General features: G+C 36.6%; 3 protein-coding genes across 7 annotated transcripts; all 3 read right to left on the bottom strand.

Moving 5' to 3' along the window:
- Positions 1-1040: 1040 nt before the first annotated feature.
- LOC110894878 (flavonol 4'-sulfotransferase-like) lies at positions 1041-4831 on the bottom strand. Its single transcript, XM_022142121.2, has one exon. The coding sequence runs from the start codon at positions 2207-2209 to the stop codon at positions 1229-1231; it is 981 nt and encodes a 326-aa protein (XP_021997813.1). The 5' UTR covers positions 2210-4831; the 3' UTR covers positions 1041-1228.
- Positions 4832-5881: 1050 nt separating this feature from the next.
- LOC110894879 (syntaxin-81) lies at positions 5882-16692 on the bottom strand. Of its 4 annotated transcripts, none has more exons than XM_022142122.2 (8): positions 16561-16692; positions 8474-8590; positions 7901-7984; positions 7264-7368; positions 7044-7187; positions 6583-6843; positions 6270-6401; positions 5882-6154 (listed from the first exon to the last, which is right to left on the bottom strand). In XM_022142122.2, the coding sequence occupies exons 2-8, from the start codon at positions 8549-8551 to the stop codon at positions 6011-6013; spliced, it is 948 nt and encodes a 315-aa protein (XP_021997814.1). In that variant the 5' UTR covers positions 8552-8590; positions 16561-16692; the 3' UTR covers positions 5882-6010. The 4 variants fall into 4 exon arrangements, with proteins under 4 accessions (XP_021997814.1, XP_021997817.1, XP_035836461.1 ...); XM_022142125.2 differs by having other exon boundaries at positions 8474-8579; positions 16561-16669; XM_035980568.1 differs by lacking the exon at positions 16561-16692 and adding an exon at positions 14596-14824.
- A 2295-nt stretch (positions 16693-18987) lies between these two features.
- On the bottom strand, positions 18988-24150 carry LOC110894880 (proline transporter 2). Of its 2 annotated transcripts, XM_022142127.2 has the most exons (8): positions 23701-23895; positions 22535-22629; positions 22405-22467; positions 22184-22278; positions 21505-21694; positions 21279-21403; positions 20361-20576; positions 18988-19472 (listed from the first exon to the last, which is right to left on the bottom strand). In XM_022142127.2, exons 2-8 carry the CDS (start codon positions 22623-22625, stop codon positions 19095-19097), a joined length of 1158 nt encoding a protein of 385 aa, XP_021997819.1. In that variant the 5' UTR covers positions 22626-22629; positions 23701-23895; the 3' UTR covers positions 18988-19094. The 2 variants fall into 2 exon arrangements, with proteins under 2 accessions (XP_021997819.1, XP_021997818.1); XM_022142126.2 differs by having other exon boundaries at positions 22405-22629; positions 23701-24150.
- Between the last annotated feature and the right edge of the window lie 707 nt (positions 24151-24857).

Raw genomic sequence — 24857 nt, 5'->3', positions numbered from 1 at the left:
CACACCTTCATCAAGCTTGAAGCTTGAACATTACTTGTGGGTCAAAAACCCTAAAAAAACAGAAAGTATATGAGGTTTAACCTCTGATTTTGTATGTCTCAGCCCCGTTTTTAAGCTTAACTAACCATATAAGTGGTTGTAAGCATAAGGACGTGGGTTTGAGTGAGTTAGACTCAAGTTTAAACAAGTTTAGTAAAGATTAGATGAAATCAGAAATGAACAGTGAACTTTGGAGCCTTTTTGCCGGAATTCCAGGGACTTATTTACTGTGAAAAATCCATGGAGTCGAAGCTAAGGTCAATCCAAGCACATAGGAAAAAGAATGGACTAAATCGGACAAGTATTGAGTGAGTTATGCTCACTTTAGTGAAGGCTGAACAATCTGCTCGAACTTGTGATTTCAGCTGCGATTTTGGATGATTGAGAGAGTTTTAGTGGAGTTTGTAAAGTGAAAATGACTTGGAGTAGTGTGGGTTTATATAGGGAATGAATTAGGGTTGGGTTAGTTGTGTATTTAATAGAGGTAGGTGGTGGTTAAAACAAAAAAAAATAAAAAGAAACTTGTTTCTGCCTTGTGATTGCGGCCGATAATGGCTGTTAACATCCATATATATATTTTTTTTTCCTTTTGTTATGTTGAGACAATCTTAAGTTAGATAAGGCATGACATTAATATATTATAGCCCTATCACTAAGTTACTAATCAAAAGAAATATTATAAGGTTAGGTGGGTTTTTATTTAATACCTTCCATAGCTATCAATCGGTCAGCCTTAATTTCATTATTATTTTTTTTTTATTTAACTAGCTTTGGAGCTCTGAAAAAATATACCGGGATGATTTAACCTTTTTGAAGACCTAATGTGATCTCTAAAATCTTGAGTTGATAACCGACTAAAAGACTTTTGAAAACTAACAAAAGAAACATTAGTTTAAGAACTTGTCAATTGCTTATTAAAGTTTTAATAATGCACCTCGTAGAATTTAACAAATATCCCAAAAAACAAACCAAAGCAAAGAAACTATCTTAATATCTCAAAAAACAAACGAAAGCAAAGAAACTATCTTATTAATAGAAATACAATACAACAAAACACATAAAATAACATAGTGTAAATATTAAAGAAAGAACACCACATAATGATAGATGGAAAATATCCATTCAAAGAGAGACTTAGCCCTCACTTATTTAAAAGCATAAACTTCTAGTGTGTGTGATCTTGAGCCTTTCATTTTAGAGCTAAGCCAGTGTGGCTCAATTTCTCATTGATCAGTTTGTCAATCTTTTCCTTCATCTCATCCGTAAAGTGGTTCTCCCAATCTCCAACCTTACCCTTCCTGAAGTAGAGTCGGTTTTCAGACACAATAGCCCTAGCGCGTTCTCCATTTTGAATACCACTTCTGTTTACTTCTAACTTGCTCAAATTCTCAAAACTACACATTTTTATAATTCTTTCTATCACACCTTCTTTCTCTTCTTGGGTTGTAAAGGGATACCCAATGAACTCTGCAAGTCTCTTCACGTTGCTTGTAGGATCCTTTATCATATCTTCATATTTCAACAAAAGAGTTATCTCGGGTCTCTCTAGGCTTGCTTTCGCAAATCCTGAGAGATGATCCCAAATTGGTCCAAAGACATTAATGCCCTGACAAAACTCGTCAAATGCCTCCTCAAATGGGGCATCTTCTATGGGTACGTTTAGTCTTCCTAACATGAAATGGTAATAAGAAACTATGACATCTTTTATATCCCGATATATATAAACTATCTTGCAGTTTGAAGCTCGGATTGATTCTGGCAATAAGTTGTAAGGAATGTGTGTGGCTATGGGTGTGATACATGAGTTGTCGATGTGGCGGTTTTCAAGGATTTGCTCAATATTTTTCTCAAGGGAGGGAATGCAGTTATGAGGGATGTTTGTGAGCAAAGGTGTGTTGGATTCGTCAAACTTTTGTCGGGTTACGATGGCAAAAGCAATGGCCTTTAGCCATGTCGTGCCGCTTTTGGGATGACTGCATAGAAACACATCACTTGGTTGAGCCTTGAAGGTATGTTGTGCTGAAATTATTCCTTCGAGGAACTTTGGATGGCACCATATGCCTTGATAGTTGTACATGATTTCCCTGCCTTTCACCCAACTATGAGTGTATTGAGGAAATGTTTTGATCATCTCTTCAATGTCTCTAGCAGACATAACTTTGGTCTCCATGGATGATTGCTATTTTAATTCCACGCCAAAAGGTATTAAATAGAAACACCCAATGTGATTTACAATTAGGGGTAGGGGTGGTTATCACTCACGATCCATTTATCACTCACAACATCCAATCAATTGCCGCCATGTTATCAACCATTATTCCATCACTCACAACTTTTTTTAGTGGAAATGCCAATCACTCACAACACCCAACAAAAAATCCTCACATACCCTCACATGTTCCATTTGTCACGCGAATTAAGATTCACGCGTTATTTTAGTAGGGTGGCGGTGGTTTGTTTGCATTTTCCACGCGTGGAAAGAAACTATCACGTAGGAATGGCAATGGGCCGGGCTTGGGCCGGGTATTGGTAATCCCAGGCCCGTACCCGGTTGTAATTCTTTGTCCCATACCCGGCCCATTACCCGTCGGGTATCGGGCATACCCGCGGGTATCGGGTATACCCGTTAATTTTATAAAAATACCCGTTGGGATAAATGTTCAATTTTTACTTTGATGTTTATATAATTTACTATTTTAATGACTATAACAAATGAAAATATGATTAATAACTTACATATGATATTCAGACCACATATACCAAACTAAATCAAAACGATTACTTAATTAAGTAATTGTATCATGACCACCAAATTGCATAAGAAAACCACATAATAAAGGGTGATAGCTTCCATATCCAATATATATGCTTAAAAATAAGTTAGTTGTTCGCTAAGCACCTACCAAATACATATCCACATATGAGTATAGAGAATGTACTAAGTACATGTACTAAGTTTATATATATGGAAATATATAATATGATACATTCGGATATTATTCGGGTAAATGGGCCGGGTATCGGGTGGGTATCACTAAATCCCATACCCGTACCCATACCCGATTTTTTTTCTTTTTTTAAGCTCGTACCCGGCCCATACCCATTAGGCTTCGGGTATACCCGACCCGTATGTTTCGGGTTTTGGGTATACCCGTCGGACTTGGGCTTTTTTGCCATCCCTACTATCACGTACCCCACCCCGGGTCCCCTTATACATGCATGGGGTACACTGCACATGGGTGTCTTTTCTTTTGATTCTTAAATACCTAACTTCAATAATTCAGGGAATCAAAACAAGTGATATTTTTATGTGGTTTATTGCTATGTGTCATTGCATCCTTTAGGGCATATCAAACATCATAGTAAATTAAATTTTTTATTTTGTAATACATATAAACGCGCAGGGAAATATCCAGTATATAGTCTAATTCACTAAAAAGTGCATTTTGTCTAAATAATATAAGAAAGATTGTGATGATGACGTGTGACACTTCTTATAAGTAGAATGAAGAACATTTTGTTATTAAAACATTTTGATCCTTATAAGTAGAAGTGTGAAAATGAAACATGACACTTTTTTTTTGTTTTCTAAAAAATACAACAAAAAAATCTAGTACAAAAAAATATAGAAAAAAATCTGGTTAAAAAAAACATAGTACAAAAAAATAGCACAAAAAAATTAAGCACTAAAAAGTCTAGTACATAAAATTCAATTCAACACAAAAATTCAACACAAAAAATATAGCATAAAAATGTAGCACAAAGATCCAACATAAAAAAAATATTATAACACATAGAATAGAAATACAACACATTTTGTGTGTTTTTTAGTCGTCATAATTTAGATAGCAATATTGTACTCAAATTAAAGATAAAAAGACACCCGATTTTATGGTAAAATTTTTATGAAAAATAATGTCGTATAAAAAAAGTTATGAACGTTTAAAATGAGAATGAAATAGGCATGTGCCTTGAATGTGGAGAGAGAATCCTCTACACTCCTCTTTTTTCCTACATGTTCATCTTAACCATTGATTCAAAAAATGAATAGTTAAGTTTATCACTCTAGTTTTTAACAATAACGTTTCGTTTTAAAAGGTACTAGGTTTATCACTCTCGCCGCGTTGCGGTGAACTTCTTTTGTCATTTAGTCTGTGTTTAGATGTGTTTTGAAATCACTACAAGCGCGTTACGCACAGAACCGTTGACAAGAATAAAAAGAAAATGTAGAAAAAAACAGCATAAGATAACCGAAAGAAAATCAACCAAAAAAGTTTTATGGTAATGATGTTGTTCGTATGAAACACGTGGTCAGAGATGAGCAAATGATATTGGGTACCGGTACCGAATTTCCCGAACTGAAAGATTTTAAGTCAATTTGGTAGCAACTTTTGGCGTTCCTGGTACCGGTTTGCTACCAGTTTTTACCTTCATATACCTGTACCGTAACCGGTATTTTCGGTACCAGTACCAAATTTAGTATCTGTTGGCAACGAGGTCATCCCTAGCCCTGAAACTAAAAAAAAAAAAGAAAACACTAAAGTTGAAGAAAATCAATAAAAAAGTTGTACGATACCGTTAGTGTTTGTACGGTATCCATGATCAGGGATGAGAAAATGGTATTGGTTTGGAGTACCGAATTTCCCGAACTAAAAATTTTCAATATCAATTCGGTACCGACGTTTCATGTTTTTTGTACCAGGCTGGTGCTGGTTTTTACCTTCATGTACCGAGACCAAACAGGACCGTACTAGTATTTTGATAAAAGATGGTTAAATGAAAATGAAAAAAAAAAAACTTGCCACATGGCAAGCTTTGAATGGAGAAGATACTATTTATTAAATGAAAAAAAAAAAAAAACTTACTGCGTGACAAGATTTGAATGGAGAAAGTAATATTCATTAAATTGGTTTTTTATATATATGAGAATAATAACAATTCAATACATCAACGTCAAAGTTGATGTTAAGTTTACTATTATTATTATTGTCGTCGTTGTTGTGAAAGATACTATTTATTAAATGAAAAAAAAAAACTTACCCCGTGACAAGATTTGAACGGAGAAAGTAATATTCATTAAATTGGTTTTTTAATATATAGGAGAATAATAACAATTCAATACATCAACGTCAAAGTTGATGTTAAGTTTACTATTATTATTGTTGTTGTTGTTGGAACATTATTATTATTATTATTTAACCACATATTTAATAGTTAATAAGCATGTATAAGTTATGAGTACCAGTATGTCGAGTATCGGTCACACGTATGTATTCGAGATTGGTAACGTATAACCCGAGTATTGTAACACGTATAAGCATGTATATAAAAAATAGTATTCCATATAAAAGATTCATTTCATTACGATCAAACTCTCAGATTTACAATGGCTTGAAACGAGAAGACGATTACAAGAATACAGATTACAAGAATACAAGGCTTCTAAAAATAGAAATACGAACAAGATTTACTATAAATGGAAAGTACAAATAAGCAGGGCGTTACAACCTAAACCCACCAAAGCCTGATTGCACAATTAAGGTCCAGCTGTCGGCTCAACTTTAATGCCACTCGGCCCAGTTCTGTCCAGTTAGTAGCAATTGCTCAGCCCTGACTGGTAGAGCTCAAAAATCCCGACTGCAGATGATTTTCACACATAATTTGTACACGTCAAGGGTAGTACATGCCTACGTGGCAGTATTCGATGATTTTTACACACCCCTAAGCCACACACGTCACCTAGTCGGAGTGGATTATCTCCCTAATTCATTTAACCTAAACAATATAAATTTCCCGAAGGTGGTTTACCCGATGAATATGACATAGTGACATAACAATGTAATAGATGCAAGAACAAATGTCATAACAAATGGTATGATGTTATACGCTCAAATCTGCGGGTTCACTGGTGTTACTCAACAAACGTTTGAACTTAAATATGAATTCAAAACGAGTTGACGAAAAGAAACATTCAACTGTACCAGTCAAGAAAGAGAACAGAAAATGTAAGCACAACTAGAAAAAGCAAAAGAAATGTTCGGCTACTGCTGTTTCGCTGGATGGCTTGTGTTAATTCCTTGTTACCCATCTCTACGTTTTTCGTTGCTTCAACCGCCTATATATAACAAACATCAATTCATTTTCATACCCAGAAAACATCGTTTTTTCTAACAAATGAAAATAACACGAAATCAAATGCATTCATTTATCAACATTTTGAGTCGTCTTACCTGGTCATACAGATACTCTATTTGTTGAGCCTGTTGCAACACATGTGTTGACATCAGATGATTTAAAGCCGACATCTCTACCATCTTTGTTTCAGTGTCACGCGCTGCATCTAGAAGACTCGACAACTCCACCTGAACCAATTTAACTTAACCATCAACTATAATTTCTAACGCTGCAAGTCACAAGGGTTTTGTAACGGGTCAAAATGTGCACAGGTCATGTTGGCTAACTTGAATGAAAAGTTTCTTGTCCAAATATTTTTAATATAGTTAAGTGTAGAATTTCAGAAACTCGATATTGATGACAAAATACCTGAAGAGCACGTGTTTCATCATCTAAAAGTTGCTGCTGGATTTTCATGGGTTCGGGTTGGATTTCACCAGGGTCCGCGGTCTCTGAAGTTGTTGGTTCTCTCGACTCCAGATTGTTGTCGACATCAGTAGATGTTTTCATGGGGGGCCGTTTTGGTTTTCTTCTAGGCATAGCTCGATTAATAGCATCTTGAAATCGTACGGCTCTGAGTTGGTCAAACTGTGATGTCACTGAATGCAACTTTTCACTTAATATTAAAACCTGAAATCAGATCAGAGTAATATATATATATTAAAAATCATCAACTAGACCGGGTCTTTAGATCTGCATTATGAAACTGATTATAGTTACTTCTTAACATTTTTTTACTACACCCAATGATCTTATTTTTTGGTTATTCAATATCACAACAATACTGCTCAAATACGAACAAAATGGTGGTTGAAAAAATCTTTACATACCACTCCATGTTTGTGTGCAATAGTATCAGCATTAGCATTGTCAGCCCGAATGCCAAGCCAGCCCTTTGAATTCACTTCTTCATCAGTTATGCTAGTTTTGAGAACGTCAATCTGTTCTTTACAGGCTTTAACAAAAACGCTAACCTGTACATCAATTTTCCGTTGCCTGTTTTAGAATTAACTGTATCATATTCCAAATAAGGATAAGGTTTAGACTTACTTCATGTTCAATGCTGTCCCTCTCCTCTTCTGTTGTACGATGAGGGTCTATATAATCCTTCCTATGCTTTTTTAAAAATTGTTCTAGAGTTCCAATGCTCTCTAGCTGGGAAATAAATATATCAATTAAAGGAGAGCAAAGCATATCTATGTGTCAAGAACAGGTCAAAGGTAGACATGGGAAAATGATTACAAGATCTCTATTGTTCAAAATTTATCTAATATTTGAATCATAGTTATTAAAGCGAGCGCCCAGGCGCGCCTAGGCGCAAATAAAACCCCGGGCCCAACAAATCGCCCTGAGTGCGCCTCGCGCCTTTAATAACTATGCTTCAGGTTAGTTCATGTCATAGTTATTAAAGCGAGCGCCCAGACGCGCCTAGGCGCAAATAAAACCCCGGGCCCAACAAATCGCCCTGAGTGCGCCTCGCGCCTATAATAACTATGATTTGAATAAAATGGGCTTAGTAAGTTGTATGCATTAATGATACGCGTTGGATGACTTTCGACTTCCTTTGTAGTTAGTAAACCCGTTTGACGTTTTAGAGATAACCCAAACCCAAATTGACCAATGCATCAGTAGGTAATTAGGAATTGCCAGGTCGGCTTAAAAGACATGGTAATAAATATATGTATACCGTCTTCAATGCAGCCTTGGTAAAATGTGATCTTTCCCGAGGTTTATGAATGATAAAAGATGCCATAAGAGCTGCCCTTTTGGCCTGTCGAAAATTATCAGATCAACATTACATGCTATTTTTATCATACAAAATTACATAAAGATCTGCTCTTTGGAGTGTTGACAATAATCTCACTTGAAATACTAATGCATGTACATATATACCTTCTAAAACCAGTCCAACTTTTTTAATGGTCGTAGAAATCTGACCTCGGTATTACTATGTCTGATATTAATCTATGAAGATGTTCTAGTAGATCACCAGGAAGACACCGAGACAGGAGTAAATTTGACTCTATCTTTACTAGATATAGAAGTAACATTAGGAACCATCATTCCCTACAAAGAAATTGATATGCTATCTAGACAACTACTATAGAGACTAGTATAACATAACTTTATTTCATCTTTAGAACTAAACAGATACAAATGACCACAACATTATAAACCAAGCTAACAATCGTCAAACAGCACAAGAGTAACTCAACAAAAGAAATTATACTGACCACTGGTAAAAGAAATGAAAACCAACCTCGTTAAATCCTAAAGACAAAGCTCCCCTGTTGACAGCATCTTTAAAGTCTTCAGTCCGGTCTCTAACCTTAGCCATGCCTTAACATCCACCAGTAATCAACTTACTGTATATTTTCTAAAAAAGGAATGGCGTTAGAAGTAGTATTAGTCGTTTTATGGTCACAGCTTAAAATATTAAGCACAATATATAAATTTGGCAAGTAAATATTACAGAAACAAAAGGTATTCTTTGTAAATCAGAAAAGAAACCAGAGCTATTATATTAACTCTGGCCAAAGAAAACCGAGTTGCATAAGAAGTAACAATGCAAAACAGCACATATCAACATCTTAATTGAAGAAAAGTAAGATATATAATACTAAGAATTAGGATTTCATGATAAAGTTATAGAAATTCAAATTCCATAATCTCCTAATTTCTGGTTGTGAATATCATTAGACGTATGTTTCTGACAGAAAGGTTAATTATACAATTAGGGCAAGATAAAAAAAAGAGCAAAACTCAGACATTATGTATGAGCAAGGATAACACATAACAGCTCTACAATCCAGAATCGAAAGATGACAAATTCTTGGCTTTCAAAATCCAGACTCTATGAACTTAGTGCTTTGTTCCACTTCCACACACACATAGTGTTAGGGGTATCGGATCAGAGTAGGCTCGAGCGGAAGCGTAACAAACACACACACACACACAAGCAGAAAATAAAGAACACGAGAATTTACGTGGTTCGGTCAAGGTGACCTACGTCCACGGGTTGCAACTAGGGTTTTACTTTTATTAGATGCTCACAACTGTTTTCATAATGACACAGACTACAGTTACATAATAGGTATTTATAGAACAAGATTAGGGTTTCCTACTTGGTCAACAAGTTAACTAAGTGGGCCTAATAACTAGGGCCGGCTAACCCTAATTAGGGTCGGCTACCCTAAAGCCTACGAACCCAACAATCTCCCACTCGGAGGCTTTGCATAGTCCACAAAGTGCATCCAAGAAACCCATCACCAGTAACTTCAGTAATCTTTACGTTCAAGTCTTCCCAGCCTCCAGTTCCAAGAACAAGCTAAGACTTCAGTCACATCCAAGCCACCTAGTTGCAACCACACCTCTCATCAAGTAACTGAGAGACCAGTTGAAGCTCCCACAAGCTCCAACCCAACAGTCTTATCAAACCCATTCTCTATCTCAACCGGCTTGCACGATCCACCAGCTCCAGAGATACACCGAGAATTAATACCACTCTCCACATTTTGCAAACTATTTCCAGGAGAGCTTTTTTCTTCAGTCGGAATCTTCGTCTTCAAAACCCAACGGTTCTTTGTGATTGTACCCGGAACACGACCCATGCTCCCACTATCACCAAATCCCCTGACTGGCTTAAACTTAGACCCCCGACCATATTCAACTGACATCCTCAAAGCACCAGGATTCAAGTTCGCAAATTGAACCCTCTTCCGCTTACTAGATTCAGTGAACCAGACTTTATGTTGTATAGGGACGGCTACTCCCTCAGCAGGTATCTCAACTAGATACAACGATCCTCGTCTCCTCCCACAGGCAACAACAAGATTTCCATCAATCACCTTCCACTTCCCACCACCAAACTTAACATCTAGTCCCTGTTTATCCAGTTGACTAACAGAAATAAGTTTCTTCGTTAAACCTGGAATTACCCTGACGTTCTTTAAGTTCCATGTAGTGCCCAGTGGAGTCTTCAGATTGACATCTCCCATACCCGTAACATTAAGAACATGACTGTTAGCTAATCGTACCTTTCCAAAGTCTCTTTTTTTCAGATTCACCATCGTCTCCCCGCTGTGCATGGCGTGAAACGAAGAACCAGAATCCATAGCCCAAGAATCTATAGACTCTTCATAGCAAACCAGTACGTCACCGTCAGATTCATCTGACACAACACTGTTTACATGCCGCTTACCATCCTCTTTCTTAGGATCAGGACACTCGTTTTTAACATGCCCCTTTTCACCACAGTTCCAGCACCTCACATTCTTCCCAGCTTTAGACAAGCTTTTCCCACGACTCCCACTGCTTCTGTTTTTACCTCTTCCCCTACTAACACTGAGCATACCAAAAGTAGATCCTCCACTAGTGTTCCTCCGGCGAACATCTTCACCCAAAACACTATCCCGGACCCGATCAAACTTCAAATTTCCAGTTCCAGCAGTTTCAGTGACCGTTGTCACAAATCCTGACCAACTATCAGGTAAGGAAGATAACAAAACCACAGCCTGAGTGTCATCATCCAACTTCATGCCCACAGTTGCTAACCTGGACAAAATTGAATTGACCTCGTTAATGTGATCAGCAACTGAACTGCCTTCGTTCATTCTCATATTAAACAGTTCCCTCATCAAGAACACCCTACTACCGGCAGACGGCTTCTCATACATATTTAACAGAGCTTCTAACATATCACGAGCAGTTGTTTCTTTCATGATATTAAATGCAACGCTCCTCGTCAAAGCCAATGTAATTTTACCTCTTGCCTTTTTGTCCTTTGAGTTCCAAATTGCCTCGGCAGCTTTATCCATTCCAGCAGGTTTTTCTTCCAGTACCACATCCAAATCGCATTCACCAAGCAACGCCTCTATTTGCATTCTCCACCAAGCAAAATCAGTACCGTTGAACTTCTCAATTCGGAACTTCCCGTCTTCAGCCATAATAGCAAACGAGAAAAACCAGAAAAAACCACAAGGAACCAAGCAACCGAAACCCGAGCAACTTTCAATAAACCAGAAACCCGAAGTACCTGAACCAACGACTTCTCTTGCAAACCCAAGCGTAAAATCAGCGAATAACCAGGGTTCAAGAACCGAAACCCTAATCGCCAAACACCCCAAAACCACCAGATCTGCAACAGCAAACCCTACGGCGCAAACCCTAGACCTTACGAGCCGTAACTAGAGAATAGGTACGAGCCGTAAACAAGTCAGCGGCGACGGCAGCAACAGCAGATCAAGATCTCTCGTCCAGCTCTCTCCTTCTCCTGCGATAACCGTGTGAACCGTGTATTTTACTGAACCTTTGGCTCTGATACCACTTGTTAGGGGTATCGGATCAGAGTAGGCTCGAGCGGAAGCGGAACAAACACACACACACACAAGCAGAAAATAAAGAACACGAGAATTTACGTGGTTCGGTCAAGGTGACCTACGTCCACGGGTTGCAACTAGGGTTTTACTTTTATTAGATGCTCACAACTGTTTTCAGAATGACACAGACTACAGTTACATAATAGGTATTTATAGAACAAGATCAGGGTTTCCTACTTGGTCAACAAGTTAACTAAGTGGGCCTAATAACTAGGGCCGGCTAACCCTAACTAGGGCAGGCTAACCCTAATTAGGGCCGGCTACCCTAAAGCCTACGAACCCAACACATAGAGCAAATCAACATTTATGAAAATCACAAAGCACATTGTCCTTTCACCTTTGAAGTTGAAAATGGGAGAAGGGTACAGGCTCCACAAACTGCTAATTTAATAAAACATGAAGCTTATGGTAAAGGATTCCATAAGCAAAACTGACTGTAAGAAACTACAGGGCAATCTAAACAGATAGCATAAAAGTAGACATCAAAAGATTCACCTAAAGGCACCTGACTGGTAGGGTGTCGCTGAAGGAATACAACACCACTTGTGAATCAACAAACCACTGGACTGATATACGATTCAATGACAAATTTTGGTAGACGTTGATGGAATTCGTGACTGTAGGGCATTGGATATAATCTCTATGATGATGTAAAGAAGAAAGGTATTACATGTTTTTAAGTATGAAAATAAATACAATATAATATAATTAGTTAAATATTAAATGCATTCATTAAAAACAAAGGGAAAATCTAGTGGGTAAACGAGACAAGCCCGGGCTCGGATCGTTTTAATCTTTATTTCTAAAGCTCGTGCTCGTGGATAATACTCCAAGTGCGAGCTTAATTTTTATAATTATTTTTGTATATGCTTAGAGCATTCACATCCCCTCCACCATTTTCTAACCTATAATTTAACTAAAAATCACACTTTTCAAAATTTATCTTCCCTTCTAAAAAACCTCCCACATCCTATCCATCATTCTTATCTTTATCATACTCACAAACACTGATTTTATTATATTTCCCATTTTTATACACTCACAATAAGTTGATGGAGGATAAATAGTAGCTTTTCATATATAAAAAGTTACTGTAGCAACTTTTTTAAATTTAGGTTTGGGGGAGAGAAATAGGTGATGGGACGTAGTGTATTTCTAGAAGAAATTATTAAAATGTAAAGATGGGGGATGGTTTGGTGGATGGATGTGAATGCTCTTATACCAACAAATGTTATGAAATTCTAATATAACCATTATAATGTAAATATAAATATGTATATGCTCGCGAGTCTGCTCGAGCTCAATAAGTGAAGCACGGGATCAGACCCTATTTACTAAACAAGCATATTTTAAGGCTCGGGCTCAAGCTCATTTAAGCCTGGCTTGATTCGAATTTTTAGCAAGCCAGTCTTGAGTAGTTCACGAGCGTCTTGGCTCGTTTACAACCTAAATAAAAGGCTTAAATGATTTACAGGGTCTCTCTAAAATGGGTGTTGAGTCATGAGTGAACACGTATTGTCTGGTAACAATTCTGAATGGTTCATCTTGAATAGACCTGGCAAACGGGTCAGGTCGGGTCATGGGGGGTCAGAACGGGTTTCGGGTCGGGTCGGGTCTTTTTTTTAGAATGGCCATCGATTGAAAAAAGATAAACTGCACTTGAAAATCACAAACTGAAACTGAACAAGTAAACTACTAAACTCGATTCGAACAGGTGGTCAAAACAAAAGGCAACCTAACTCCGATTCTTATTCGATTAACCAATAAACTTCTAAAAGAATTCATATAAATGACCACTAATAGTTATTGCTAAAATTTACAGTATCTGACAAAATAAGCTGATTCTAGCTAGCATCAGTTGCTGGGATTAGATAAAAAATAGGCATGAAAATTGTAACTAGTAAATATACCAATTCAATGTAGACACGACTCTCTTCCAACGTTTATTCAACTTTCCAGTAACAATCTCCTTAATCGCAACTTTCGTATCATAAACCATATCCCTCGCATGCCACACCACAGAAAACGAACCCGACCCAAGCTGTTTCCCAGCCACATACTTGCCAACCAATCAAGCTCTGTACGAAGAGTCGAAGACTGACTCATCATTTACCAAATTACACAACAACCCCTAATTCCAAACTTATTGTTCAACTAAATCATGAATTCAAAAACAGAACAATCTGTATCATAAGAATATCCATCATATTTTGACAAGCATTAGCTCTAACCTGTTACAAATGCTTTCATGCTGAACATTTTCCTAATTATTACTTCAATACTTACTATTAGGACTCTAGCTTAAACCTGTGTTCTTACTGCTTGCAAAATCAAACAGTAATAAGATGCACAATTATCAGCAACTAACTCCAGTAAATATAATGAAATGAAACGGTAAGTGCCTGTGATTGGTCCGTGAACAACAGTGCCGTTTTTGAGTTCGATCGAAAGCGTCTCGTTGTTCAGCTTCATCAAAAATCAAAACTTGCTATCATAGTACTAAAGAGCAGAAACCATATGAGATCAGACCAAAAAAATTCCCCAAAATTGGTGATTCACATATAAATATTAATCAAACTCAAATACAACAAAACTAGTAAAAGATTAACAAACAGATCCAAAACTGAACTAATCACACAAACAAATTTGATCATTGCCTAAAACAACTCTAAATCTGTGTAGTAACAGATTACTGTAACAAATGTATTTAGCTTAATAATCACACAAAAAAAACATTCCTACAAGTCTGTTTATCAACTAATAACAAATTACATATGTAAACAACTAATCGTATGAAATTAAAATTGCCGATGTTCCCTATTACTGTCAAAATAATCGATTCAAACGATTGTAAAATCCAAATAATCCTATACGCATTTTCACTAAGAACATCCATAATTTCATAATCCAGATTGATACAGTATTGGTACATAAAATTATCAAAAGATCTGTATAATCTGACAGATAATTATATGAAAGAATGAGATTAATTCGAGTGGAGTACCTGCAGCAGCTGCTGCTATGAAGGCATCGGAAAAACGCAGGAGTTGGTAGGGTGTATGATCATGACAGTGGGGTTTGTGCAGGAGGAGACGTCGGAGACGGTGGGGGTTTGTGCCGGAGGAGACGTCGGAGACGGTGTGGGTTTGTGGCGGAGGAGACGGCGGGGGTTTGTGGAGAGGGACTGGAGGAGCGTCTCTAACCCGTGGTTGATGATACTCAACCCTAATTCCCTAAAGAACCGTTCCTTGAAAATGTTCAACCCGTATTGACCCGTAGTTACCTTACTTGTTTTTTTAATTAGCCCATTTCAACCCTTTTACTTAAATTACTTTACCCAAACCCATCCATTATATTTTATAAATAACCCAAAATGACCCATCTCAAAGACTTTGGGTCAGAACTGCCCCCCTACTAATCCTCTATGAACGTCGATGATGAAGATGATGTTCAGTGTTTGACCCGTGGTTTCTTCTATTTAAAACCCTAATGACCCATATGGACCCGTTGTTCTAATTCTATCAACCCAAGTGGACCCGTTAATATCTTTTAAAGTTTTAGAATTACCCAGTTGGACGCGTTAATCATTAAAAGAAAGCCCAAATTGACCCATGGTAACTTAAAAAAGACCCAAATCAACCCATATTTATTCATACGGGTCATGATTTCCCCCTAATCTTGAATGACAATAAGTTGTAATTTCAACCTTTCAAACCATTTTGAGCAGGATTATGGGATCAAACTTCGTGTTAGATGCTAAATGTTTTTATCCTACCAGTTCAGTAATAGCATAAAACATCAATATTTTTTGTCTAAATACAATCATCAACATCATTTGGTCATGTGAATATGAACAAATGCAACGCTAACATACCAATCCGCCTACAAAAAAACTAATCTTCCCACAGCTGCATAACTATTCTACAAAAACACCCATGTAAAGTTTCCAATTGTATCCAACTCAAACAAATTCCACTAACCCACTCCCATTTTTTGTTTCTATAGCTACTGCAAGATTACAGAAAAGATCCTCACATAACATTATCTGATTTCCCAGGCATACCTCATTAGGCATTAGAGTAGTCAACTGATAGCTCAATCTCAAGCTTATACCTTTGTCTTTAATCAGATATACAACATATGTGGTTACTTCCAAGCTCATTCAGACTGACATTCAGTTTAGTTCAATTGTTCTCACCAAAACACCCACGATTCACATACAAGCATACAATATTACATGTATAAACTCATCAACATTGTATCGCAACCATGATTATAGAAAAACATTCAATTCGTTCCATAGTAATCTTCTATATAACATGCCTATAATCCTCCCACTTCATATCTTTTGTTTAAAGAACGGATAATTCACAAGCTTCAACCAACTTAAGCCATACCCTGACAAGTTAAACTATTAACTCTCCATGCTTCTTTCTAATCAATTGACATCATTCAACACTAAAAAAACTAGAAACCTGCATAACCGAATCTAAAGTTTTTCATTATGAAATCAATAACAAATTAGCTTATGCAAATATAACTGAACCAGTGGATAGCCAAATAACTTATAACCCTAATTTCATCCAGGACGTAAAAACCTACTACTTGTCAAACACATATTTAATTACGATTCATAGCAGTTTCAGAACAAGTTAATTATGTGTTCGTGATTGTCAATAAGATGAAATTAGATACCAAAACTACTTCAGTAAGTTTTTAAACCGAAATGTAACTCAATTCGTAAACCAAATTAAGTAGATCTCTAAATTCGCATCAACATGAACAGATCGATACATGTATTACTCGAAACTAAGTCATCTAATCGATTTTATAGACACACAAGAGAAGAATCAGGGATGTAACAACGTAATTTATGATGAGAATTCGGATTTAAAGCAATTGAAAAACCTAAACAGGAATAATTAAGAAAATATACGAATTAGATGAAGAGATTGATGTTGTTACTTACTTAGTGTTGGGATTTGAAGAATGGAAGCTTGGAGAAGAAGATTAAGAAGATCGAGAGCGGTTCTGCATAAATTTGGTCATTTATTTTGACTATCATATAATTTTAAGGTCAGTTTCAAAAAGCTTGTCTAAACACTCGTATATGGGTGTTAAAAGCCCTTCGACGGGTGTAAACGAGTCGGGCCGAGCCCGAGCTTGACTAGACTTGAGTTTGGCTCGGTTTGAGTATACTTATCTGAGCTCGAGCTTGGGTCGCAAGTAAAACCCAAAGTTCGAGCTCGGCTCAAGCTATTTTGAGAATAATCTCAAACGAGCTAAAGACTTAGCTCGAGCTCGCTTCAATATCGCTTAAACAAGTCAAAGCTCGGTTCGCCAATGTTATCATCATCATTATTATTTTACATATAAAATAAATAAATTTTTGTTTGGGCTCGCTCACAAGCCTAAACTAGCTTTGTATTTTAGGCTCGAGCTCGGGCTGGTTCAGACTTTTAATTGAGCTGATAACGAGTAGCTCTCAAGCCTTTGGGCTTGTTTACACCGTCACAATATAAGTCAATGCTTTGTGGGTTTGGTTCACCACAATATAAGTTTGAAGATATGAAATGTGAAAGGTCTTGTGCCTATACGACACACATTTTTCTTTTCATATTATTATTTATCTACTATAACAAAAACCAAAGGCGGCAACAGTGGTTTCTTTTTTTTGGTTCACTTGGGCGGCCACCTGCCACCCTAATTTCCTTTTTTTTTTTTTTTTGCTAAATTACGGTTTTTTTCTGTTTATATTTATAGTCATGCATGGCACTCCCCTATTGACCCAACAAATTTATGATTTTATCCCCTATAGTCATGCAGTCAAGTTACGATTTTGCCCTCAACCCCATTGGTCCATTTAATTTATAATTTTATCCCTGAAACAAAATTATGATTTCCCCCTCAGTTTAAAGTTACGTTTTCCCCATCGTTTTAATTTTTCTAGCAAAACTATAAAAGTTTTTTGTTTTAATTGGTTGACTCGATTTAATTTTTTTTCGTCTAAAGGAGCTGCCTAACTCACGCTCATTAGTCTTGAAAATTACAGTTTTGCCATGAGCTCAAAATTACAGTCTTATCATTGTTTTTGTTTTTTCCTAGCAAAATTATAGCAACGTTTTTTTAATTGATTGAGAACTATTCGGCCATCGCCCCGCAACGCGGGCGGGGCATCAACTAGTTTCATATAAACCACAACACATAGTTTAACTTAATACATAATTTTTAATGTGTAACAATTTGGTGGCAGATTTAACGACCAGAAAATAAGCAAGTTATAGTCGAATCATATTTTTTTATGTAAATATACTTTAAGAAAGTAACGTAGAATCAATTTATGAATAACTAAAATAAAAATGTTCGTGAATTGGGGATGGTGTCGCAGCTGGTACAGTACCGTATTGCCTAGTATCAAAAACCGAATATTGTACCGTATAAAGACATTCGGGAATGGTACCGATTTAGTACCACCATTATTGGAGTTTGACATGTCAACTGATATCCCTTAACGTACGATGCATACGCGATTTGTGTATAACATACGATTTTGTACGTTTTGGTTGTCCGAGTTTATGGCCATGCAATTTTGAGATATAACATGCGAACAACCATTTTTTGTGAGTCCGAGTTTGTGAGCCATGCGAGTTTATAACATGCCCGGGTTTTGTAAGCCATGTGATTTTGATATATAACATGCGATTATGACATGTCGGGCTTTGTGTATAGCATGCTATTTCTAATCGCGTACGTATCGTACGTTAAGGCCAATTATACAATAACCGGCCTCTACTTATCATAATCCATATACTGCAACTTATATGAACACATATACAAACCAATTAGGCAATTACATCATCTTGTTCGTTCACTATTATAAAACCTTTTTGATCTCCACATATAAACCAGTAACAGTTCTAAGTTAACAAAAGCTATTTGAAAGTTTCGTGTATGATACCGTATCCTTGGTAATACTCACATATTCTTGGGGTTGTTAGTTATGGACAAAAAGTGAGTTACTAAATTAAAGAAATTTACTCATTAAGCTAACTTTGGTAATGGATCGGTATTCATGCAACGAAACCTGTACCAGTACCAGTACCACCTAGAACCAAAACCGAATTCGCCTAAAAACATAAACAGGTACCAGTACCGAATTTGTTTCGTCCGGATGGTAATGGTACGGTACTAGTATCCGGAACTACATACTCACCCTACGTGAAACCGCCTTTCACCCAACTTCATCTCCCTTTTTTTAGATTTGTACCTCCATAAATTTAACTTACATATAAAAAATATAATTCAAATAGTATAAATACAAGCACTTCATAATATACCACCAGAGTATAACAACTTTCTAAGTAGATCTATTAGAGAGATTTTTGCAAGAATCAAGTTCAAAGGATAATTCATGAGGTAACTTATATTATATGTAAAACAACATTCACTATGGAACAATCAAAATGGGATTTATTTTAAATATCCCATAAAAATACAATGAAACTATATATCAGCAAAAATGCTGTAATTTTTTGAGTCCACAGCAATAAGCCTCAAGGCAGCAACTGCTGCTGTAACAGACATAACCCCAAAAAATATTACATTGATCCAATGCCATAGTTTCTGCAAAGAAGTGAGTTTGTTCCTCTTAGCCACCAGATACATGTGATTTGCTAGTATAAATGTAAGCGGGAAGGTACTGATGGCTCCTGTGAGGCTCATGAAGTCTCCAATGAATGGCAGTGCTGCCGCTAGTAAGGTGGTTACCACTAGGTAACCGCCTCTCACCATTATTCTGAATGACAAGTTTTTTACGGCCAGCGCGCTTCCTTTGATTCCGTATTTTGTATCCAGATACTCGTACATTGGACTTGCAAAAATCTATATAAATAAAACCAAAAATGTGGATTGTGTGCCTTTAAGAAATCGTAATTACAAAATTTGTGTCATCATGTTCCCACATGTCAGGATCCTAAGCAAAAAAAAAAATATTTTTTTTTTTCACAAAAGGGCATTGATATTAAAATCCGCTTAGGGCCCCAATAAAAGTTGAGCCGGCCCTTATATATAGTGTATGAACACTTGATCTTGTTGTAAACAAGAGTAGCGAAAAACATGTTTGAAAATACACTTACTGTTCTATGATAAGGTCCGATAAAAACTTGATAGTGTATAGTCGTGTTCTTGTTGTAATAAAGACATTGTAGATAGTTACTTGTGACTTGCAAACTTCCTAAAGATGAACTTTAAAGGTTTTCATATATAATATGCAAGTATGTGACACACATGACATATATTGTGTATAAACTTGTATACATTTGTGTACATTTTAGAAGAAAACAAATCCGTTATGTCTCATCGCCTACTTTCTTATTCGTAAAAAGTACCAACAATTTCAAATTATTTAGTATAATAATACATGCTAATGTACGTTAGATTTTCTCTAACGGGTCAAAATTATTTTTTAACCTAATTTATTTATATTATATTTAAATACATTCACTTAATTTATAAAATTTAAGAAAACGGACAAAAATGTTAGCGGGTCAACCCAAACCATCTTGAACCCACTTTAACCTGTTACCCAGCCCGCCCGCCCGCCCGTCTCATTTTGACACAAAAAGATAACCAGGATTCCCCCACTATATGGCTACATCCCCAAACCCATGCTGCAGGTATTCTTGGTCAAACATTGGGGGGGGGGGATATGGTCAAAGCTGAAGAATTATGTGAAATGGATAAAGGGAGGTTAGGAGGTAAGAAGCTTACATGCAAAGCTATGACGGTTTGAAGAAACGCAGATATATTGGCAAATGTCTTCACCCAAACTGGACCGCTAACACTGCTAAGCAAATAAGCAGATGCATCATTCCCATAAGCCCAATAACCCATAAAGGCAACAGCATATAATGGCAATACCCCTACTGTAAATTGGAAGTATAAAGCTTTCATCATGTTCCCGACAACTGGCTGTTTCACTGTTGCCTAGGAAATTTTAAAAATATATCAGCAGAATGTAGACAAAGTGTAATTGTTTTACGCATATAACTTTCTAAATCATTATACATAATATTATATTATTACTAAATTAACATAACTCTTGTAATCATATTGACACACCATGTTTTTAGAAAAACGTTTGGATCTTTTAGAGAGAAAAGTGTTTCGTTCAACCCAACCCTTATTAGACACACCAAGTATTTATGATAAAGTTAGGATTATTATTGTAGCTAAGTGTTCCGTTCAACCTAATACGGGCCCGGCCCGTATTTGGCACACCAAGTATTTATGGAGTTGGAAATTTTTTGAAGAAAAAGAGTTATGTTCAACCCAACCTAGCCCGACCCATATTTAACACACCATGTTTTATTAAAAAGTTAGGATTTTTTTGAGGAAAAAGCGTTTCGTTCAACCCAACCCATCCCGACACACCAAGTATTTATAAAAGTTTAGTTCTTTTTGTTAAAAAAAAGTGTTTACTTCAACCCAACTCCCCTAGTCAGTATTTGACACACCACGTATTTTTGAAAAACTTAGAACTGTTCAAAGAAAAAGTGTTTAATTCAACCCAACACAGCCCAAACCATTGACATACCAAGTATTTACGAAAAAGTTCAGATATTTTTTAAAGTGTCTTGTTCAACCCAACCCGGCCCACCTATAAAGCAATAGATATTGTGGTTTAACCTGTATCTCTGGGAGCATTCCTGTGTTGAAAGCAAAAACAAGACTTGCAGAAGCACCAATCGTCGTAAACACCCTGCTTATGTCTGACCCTGGAATGTCATAGTCCCTAGGTGGAGCCCGCACCCCTTTAAACATCACATAAATCAATTCAATAACATACAGTTATTATAAGTTGCGAAATGGGACCACAAATTAAAGTGTTAAGAGGGGGGAAAGGAGACTATACCGTCCCGAAGAGACAGGGCAAATGCAATAACGATGTATACTAGACTAAAAAAGGTTGAAAATCCCAGCCAAATCCTTAAAGCTGAAAGATGAGGGATACAAATTGCAAATAAGCCACAAACGAAGCCGGCGATTGCAATAAAATATGGGAGCTTCATCGCATTGTCATCCCTGAAGAGTACATAAATAGCCTACAAAATAAAACCAAAACCACTATAAAATAGTAATCCAATGGCTCAGTAAATCCTATTTTATAAAAAAAGTTGTTAACTAATTCCTCCCTTTATTGACTTGATACATAGTTTAAAAGAAGTGTTTGGCAAATAGGTGGTTTGGGTGACGGGTCACAAATAGGTTAAGATTGAAACGGATCGTTTTTCTAGGGTCAGGTCATGTCGCCCATTAACACATTTAGCCATTTTTCGAAATTTTTATAGATAAGTAATATGTTGATTATGATTAAACAACATTGTTACAGTAATAATACAAATCTTTCAATACAGCTATTTAGGAGGTTGTATGCATTTAAATAAGACTTTGTGCAACCTCCAACCCGTTCGACCCATTCCCATTTCAGTGCAGGCATGAGATAAAAGACTACCCAAATCAACCCATTAAAGTAACGGGTAGATATTGCTACCTCTAACAGAATCTCGACAATTTGGGTTGATCGATCATACCTTAAGAGACTGACCAGCCAAAATGACATAGCCTACATTGATCATGAAAAGGTTTACGTATTGCAACACCCATGTAAGAGAATAAGCTTTCGGGCCTGCAATTGTCCAAAACACCTCAATTTAACTTTCTAAATTTAGCATGCTCTTAACTTACACAAACACACACACACACACACACACACACACACACACACACGCGCGCGCGCGCGCGAGCGTTATACCATATATGAATCCTGCAAGATCTCTGTATCTGATATGCCTCTTCCCACCAAACTCATGGAGCTCTGCAATAAGGGCATTTGCATAAAGTGATATTGCAGTAGCTAAGATTAAACCCACCACTCCACCTACCCAACCAAGCGGAACCATGACTGCACCCGAGTACCCGAGCACATACGCACTGTTGATACCAGTTGTCAGAACAAACCCTACTTGAAACCATGAATCTACATCATTCGAAACAGGTGGTTAGATTAGATCTCCATATTACCAGCAACTCTTGATAATCATAAAGATCACTTAAATTAAAGTTTAATAATCCAAACTATTACCACTGGCCGATAATAATCTATACTGGCAACGTGACTGACCACTGCCACTCCTAGCGTTCACTTTTGTTGCCAATGACAATCCCACTCTAACGAAAAGGTAACTACGTGTGCCCCTAACGAACAAATGACTGATATTTCGATGCAGTAGGAAGCAATAAAAACACAGAGATAGATTTCTCAATGAAAGTTGATTACTTTTCGACTAATGAAACTATTAAATAAGGTGCCATTTTATAGGGAATTCAAAACTTGGCAGGTTTACCAAATTTTCGAATACTAGTTATAATTTGAAAACTTAAATTAAGATTATATATGGCTGCGTAAATTATGCCAAAGATTTACTTGCGCGTTTTAGGCTAACAAGAAAAGGATTGAAGATTTGGAGAAAAATATTGGTTGACTAAATCGGAAAACCCTAATCGATGGAATTCGGGTCAGGCCAATCCACAGAAGGCTGTTTACCACATGATCCTACCCGTTGGACCTTTTCGTCCGCTATTAATGAGTTATGCTCTTTTGTACCCCTATCTATAGATAGCTGGTCCAGGTAAAGTCTGTTTACTCTTGGATCAGCTCCATGACAGAACGTTTTAAATTATTTTGAAACGACATAAATGAAAGTTACTTCTACTAGGGGCGGATATGGTGTAAATTTTGGAAAAAATTGACGTTTTTCCGATTTCGTTACCCCCTTCTTTTTAAATGTTGCAGCTATAAGGCTTTTCTAGATACGAAAGTGAAATTAGAAGTGTGATTGGTTAGGTTACAGATATGGATTATTATCAGCTTATAATTCAGATCAATAAAACTCAATATTCCAACACATTATTCTTCACAAAATTGCAAAATTCATACGACTTTTTAATCAAATAACTTCAAATCTAACATGAAAACTGTAAGTGCTGTAAATGAATAAACATAAATTGAACAGATGAAAATCAGTAAAAAATTAAAAAAAAAGCTAACCGCTGCTAATCTGATGAGCAGTTTCGGGAATTTCAATAGCCAATTGATCATCGGAGTAGACCTTAGTGGGGCGGGTCGAAACGACGTCGTCCCGGTGGGGCTCCATCTGAATTGCAGCAGAAGATTCTCCTCGCTCTTCAGTTGAGAAGAGATGCACTCTCTCTTCCGTTTCCGTTTCAGTTTCCCAAGAAGCCAGAGCTGCAAGTTTATATAAACAAATCTATATGTATATATTATAATTATATTCCCCCTTCTCTCTCACACACATACACACTGTGTATGCGTGTGTGTGAAATTCAACGGATTGACAAAGAATAATTCGAATTGAGTGCTGCAAATCAGGGAGATTGGACTTTTGGGGGTACCAATCCAGAGGGAGAATTGAATCTCTGAAATAGTCGTTAAAGTGTAGCTACTAAAGTGAGTGGTTGGGAAATTCATCAAAATAAATATATATTTTTAATTGTAGCTTCTAATGTTAAAACTCGAAATATTCAACTCTTAGGGGCTGTTTGATAGCCTCTGAATTGTCATTAAGAGACTACCTCTTAATGAAACCATTAAGAATTTTACCAATGAGAAAGGTAGAAAAATGTGACATGTGATGATTTACCATTCAGAGGTTACCTCTTAACCATTCAGATTTGAGGTTACCTCTTATTCATTCAGAGGTTTAAACCATTAAGAGATAGCATCTGAATGGTCATTAAGAGGCTACCAAACAACCCCTTAGTTATTATTATTACTTATGTCGTTAAACTGTACCAACTAGCGACTAGTGACTACGGTTGTAAAATAAGATCTCCAAGGCTCTATACTTTTCGAGTAATCGCTATAAGGTAGGTTGTGGACACGACTTTCTTCAACGCCGTCTAATTATTCAGATTCGATAAAACGCGGTCAACTTCGGACAGAATCGGATCTAGTAGGTCAACTCGGGTTGAATTTGACTTAAAAAAATAAACATAATTTCTACTCCTATCATATTAAAGAATGAATATCATTTTCACGTATGTTGTTATAAATATTAGTAAATCTATGTTATTTGACATATATTTAATTTTCGAAAACTAATTTCTTTATAATTTAACATGTCTGAGTACTCTCCGTCTAGGCTGAGTACTCTCAACTCCCCGATCGACTGACTGGGGTGCCTA

This window comes from Helianthus annuus, chromosome 12 (assembly GCF_002127325.2).
Source record: "Helianthus annuus cultivar XRQ/B chromosome 12, HanXRQr2.0-SUNRISE, whole genome shotgun sequence".
NCBI lineage: Eukaryota > Viridiplantae > Streptophyta > Magnoliopsida > Asterales > Asteraceae > Helianthus > Helianthus annuus.
The sequence above is the reverse complement of the archived record's forward strand: the minus strand, read 5'-3'. Positions and strand labels throughout refer to the sequence as shown.

What these genes read in the sequence shown, in the direction of transcription:
- LOC110894878 (XM_022142121.2), bottom strand. Translation starts at nt 2,209, where the DNA reads ATGGAGACCAAAGTTATGTCTGCTAGAGACATTGAAGAGATGATCAAA.
- LOC110894879 (XM_022142122.2), bottom strand. Translation starts at nt 8,551, where the DNA reads ATGGCTAAGGTTAGAGACCGGACTGAAGACTTTAAAGATGCTGTCAAC. An exon ending in CCAAGGCTGCATTGAAGACG is followed by an intron (nt 7,369 to 7,900) that starts GTATACATATAT and finishes TTTATTTCCCAG; the next exon opens with CTAGAGAGCATTGGAACTCT. An exon ending in ATGAAACACGTGCTCTTCAG is followed by an intron (nt 6,402 to 6,582) that starts GTATTTTGTCAT and finishes AAATTGGTTCAG; the next exon opens with GTGGAGTTGTCGAGTCTTCT.
- LOC110894880 (XM_022142126.2), bottom strand. Translation starts at nt 23,806, where the DNA reads ATGGAGCCCCACCGGGACGACGTCGTTTCGACCCGCCCCACTAAGGTC. An exon ending in TGCTCATCAGATTAGCAGCG is followed by an intron (nt 22,630 to 23,700) that starts GTTAGCTTTTTT and finishes CGAATGATGTAG; the next exon opens with ATTCATGGTTTCAAGTAGGG. An exon ending in AAACCGTCATAGCTTTGCAT is followed by an intron (nt 19,473 to 20,360) that starts GTAAGCTTCTTA and finishes TTATTTATATAG; the next exon opens with ATTTTTGCAAGTCCAATGTA.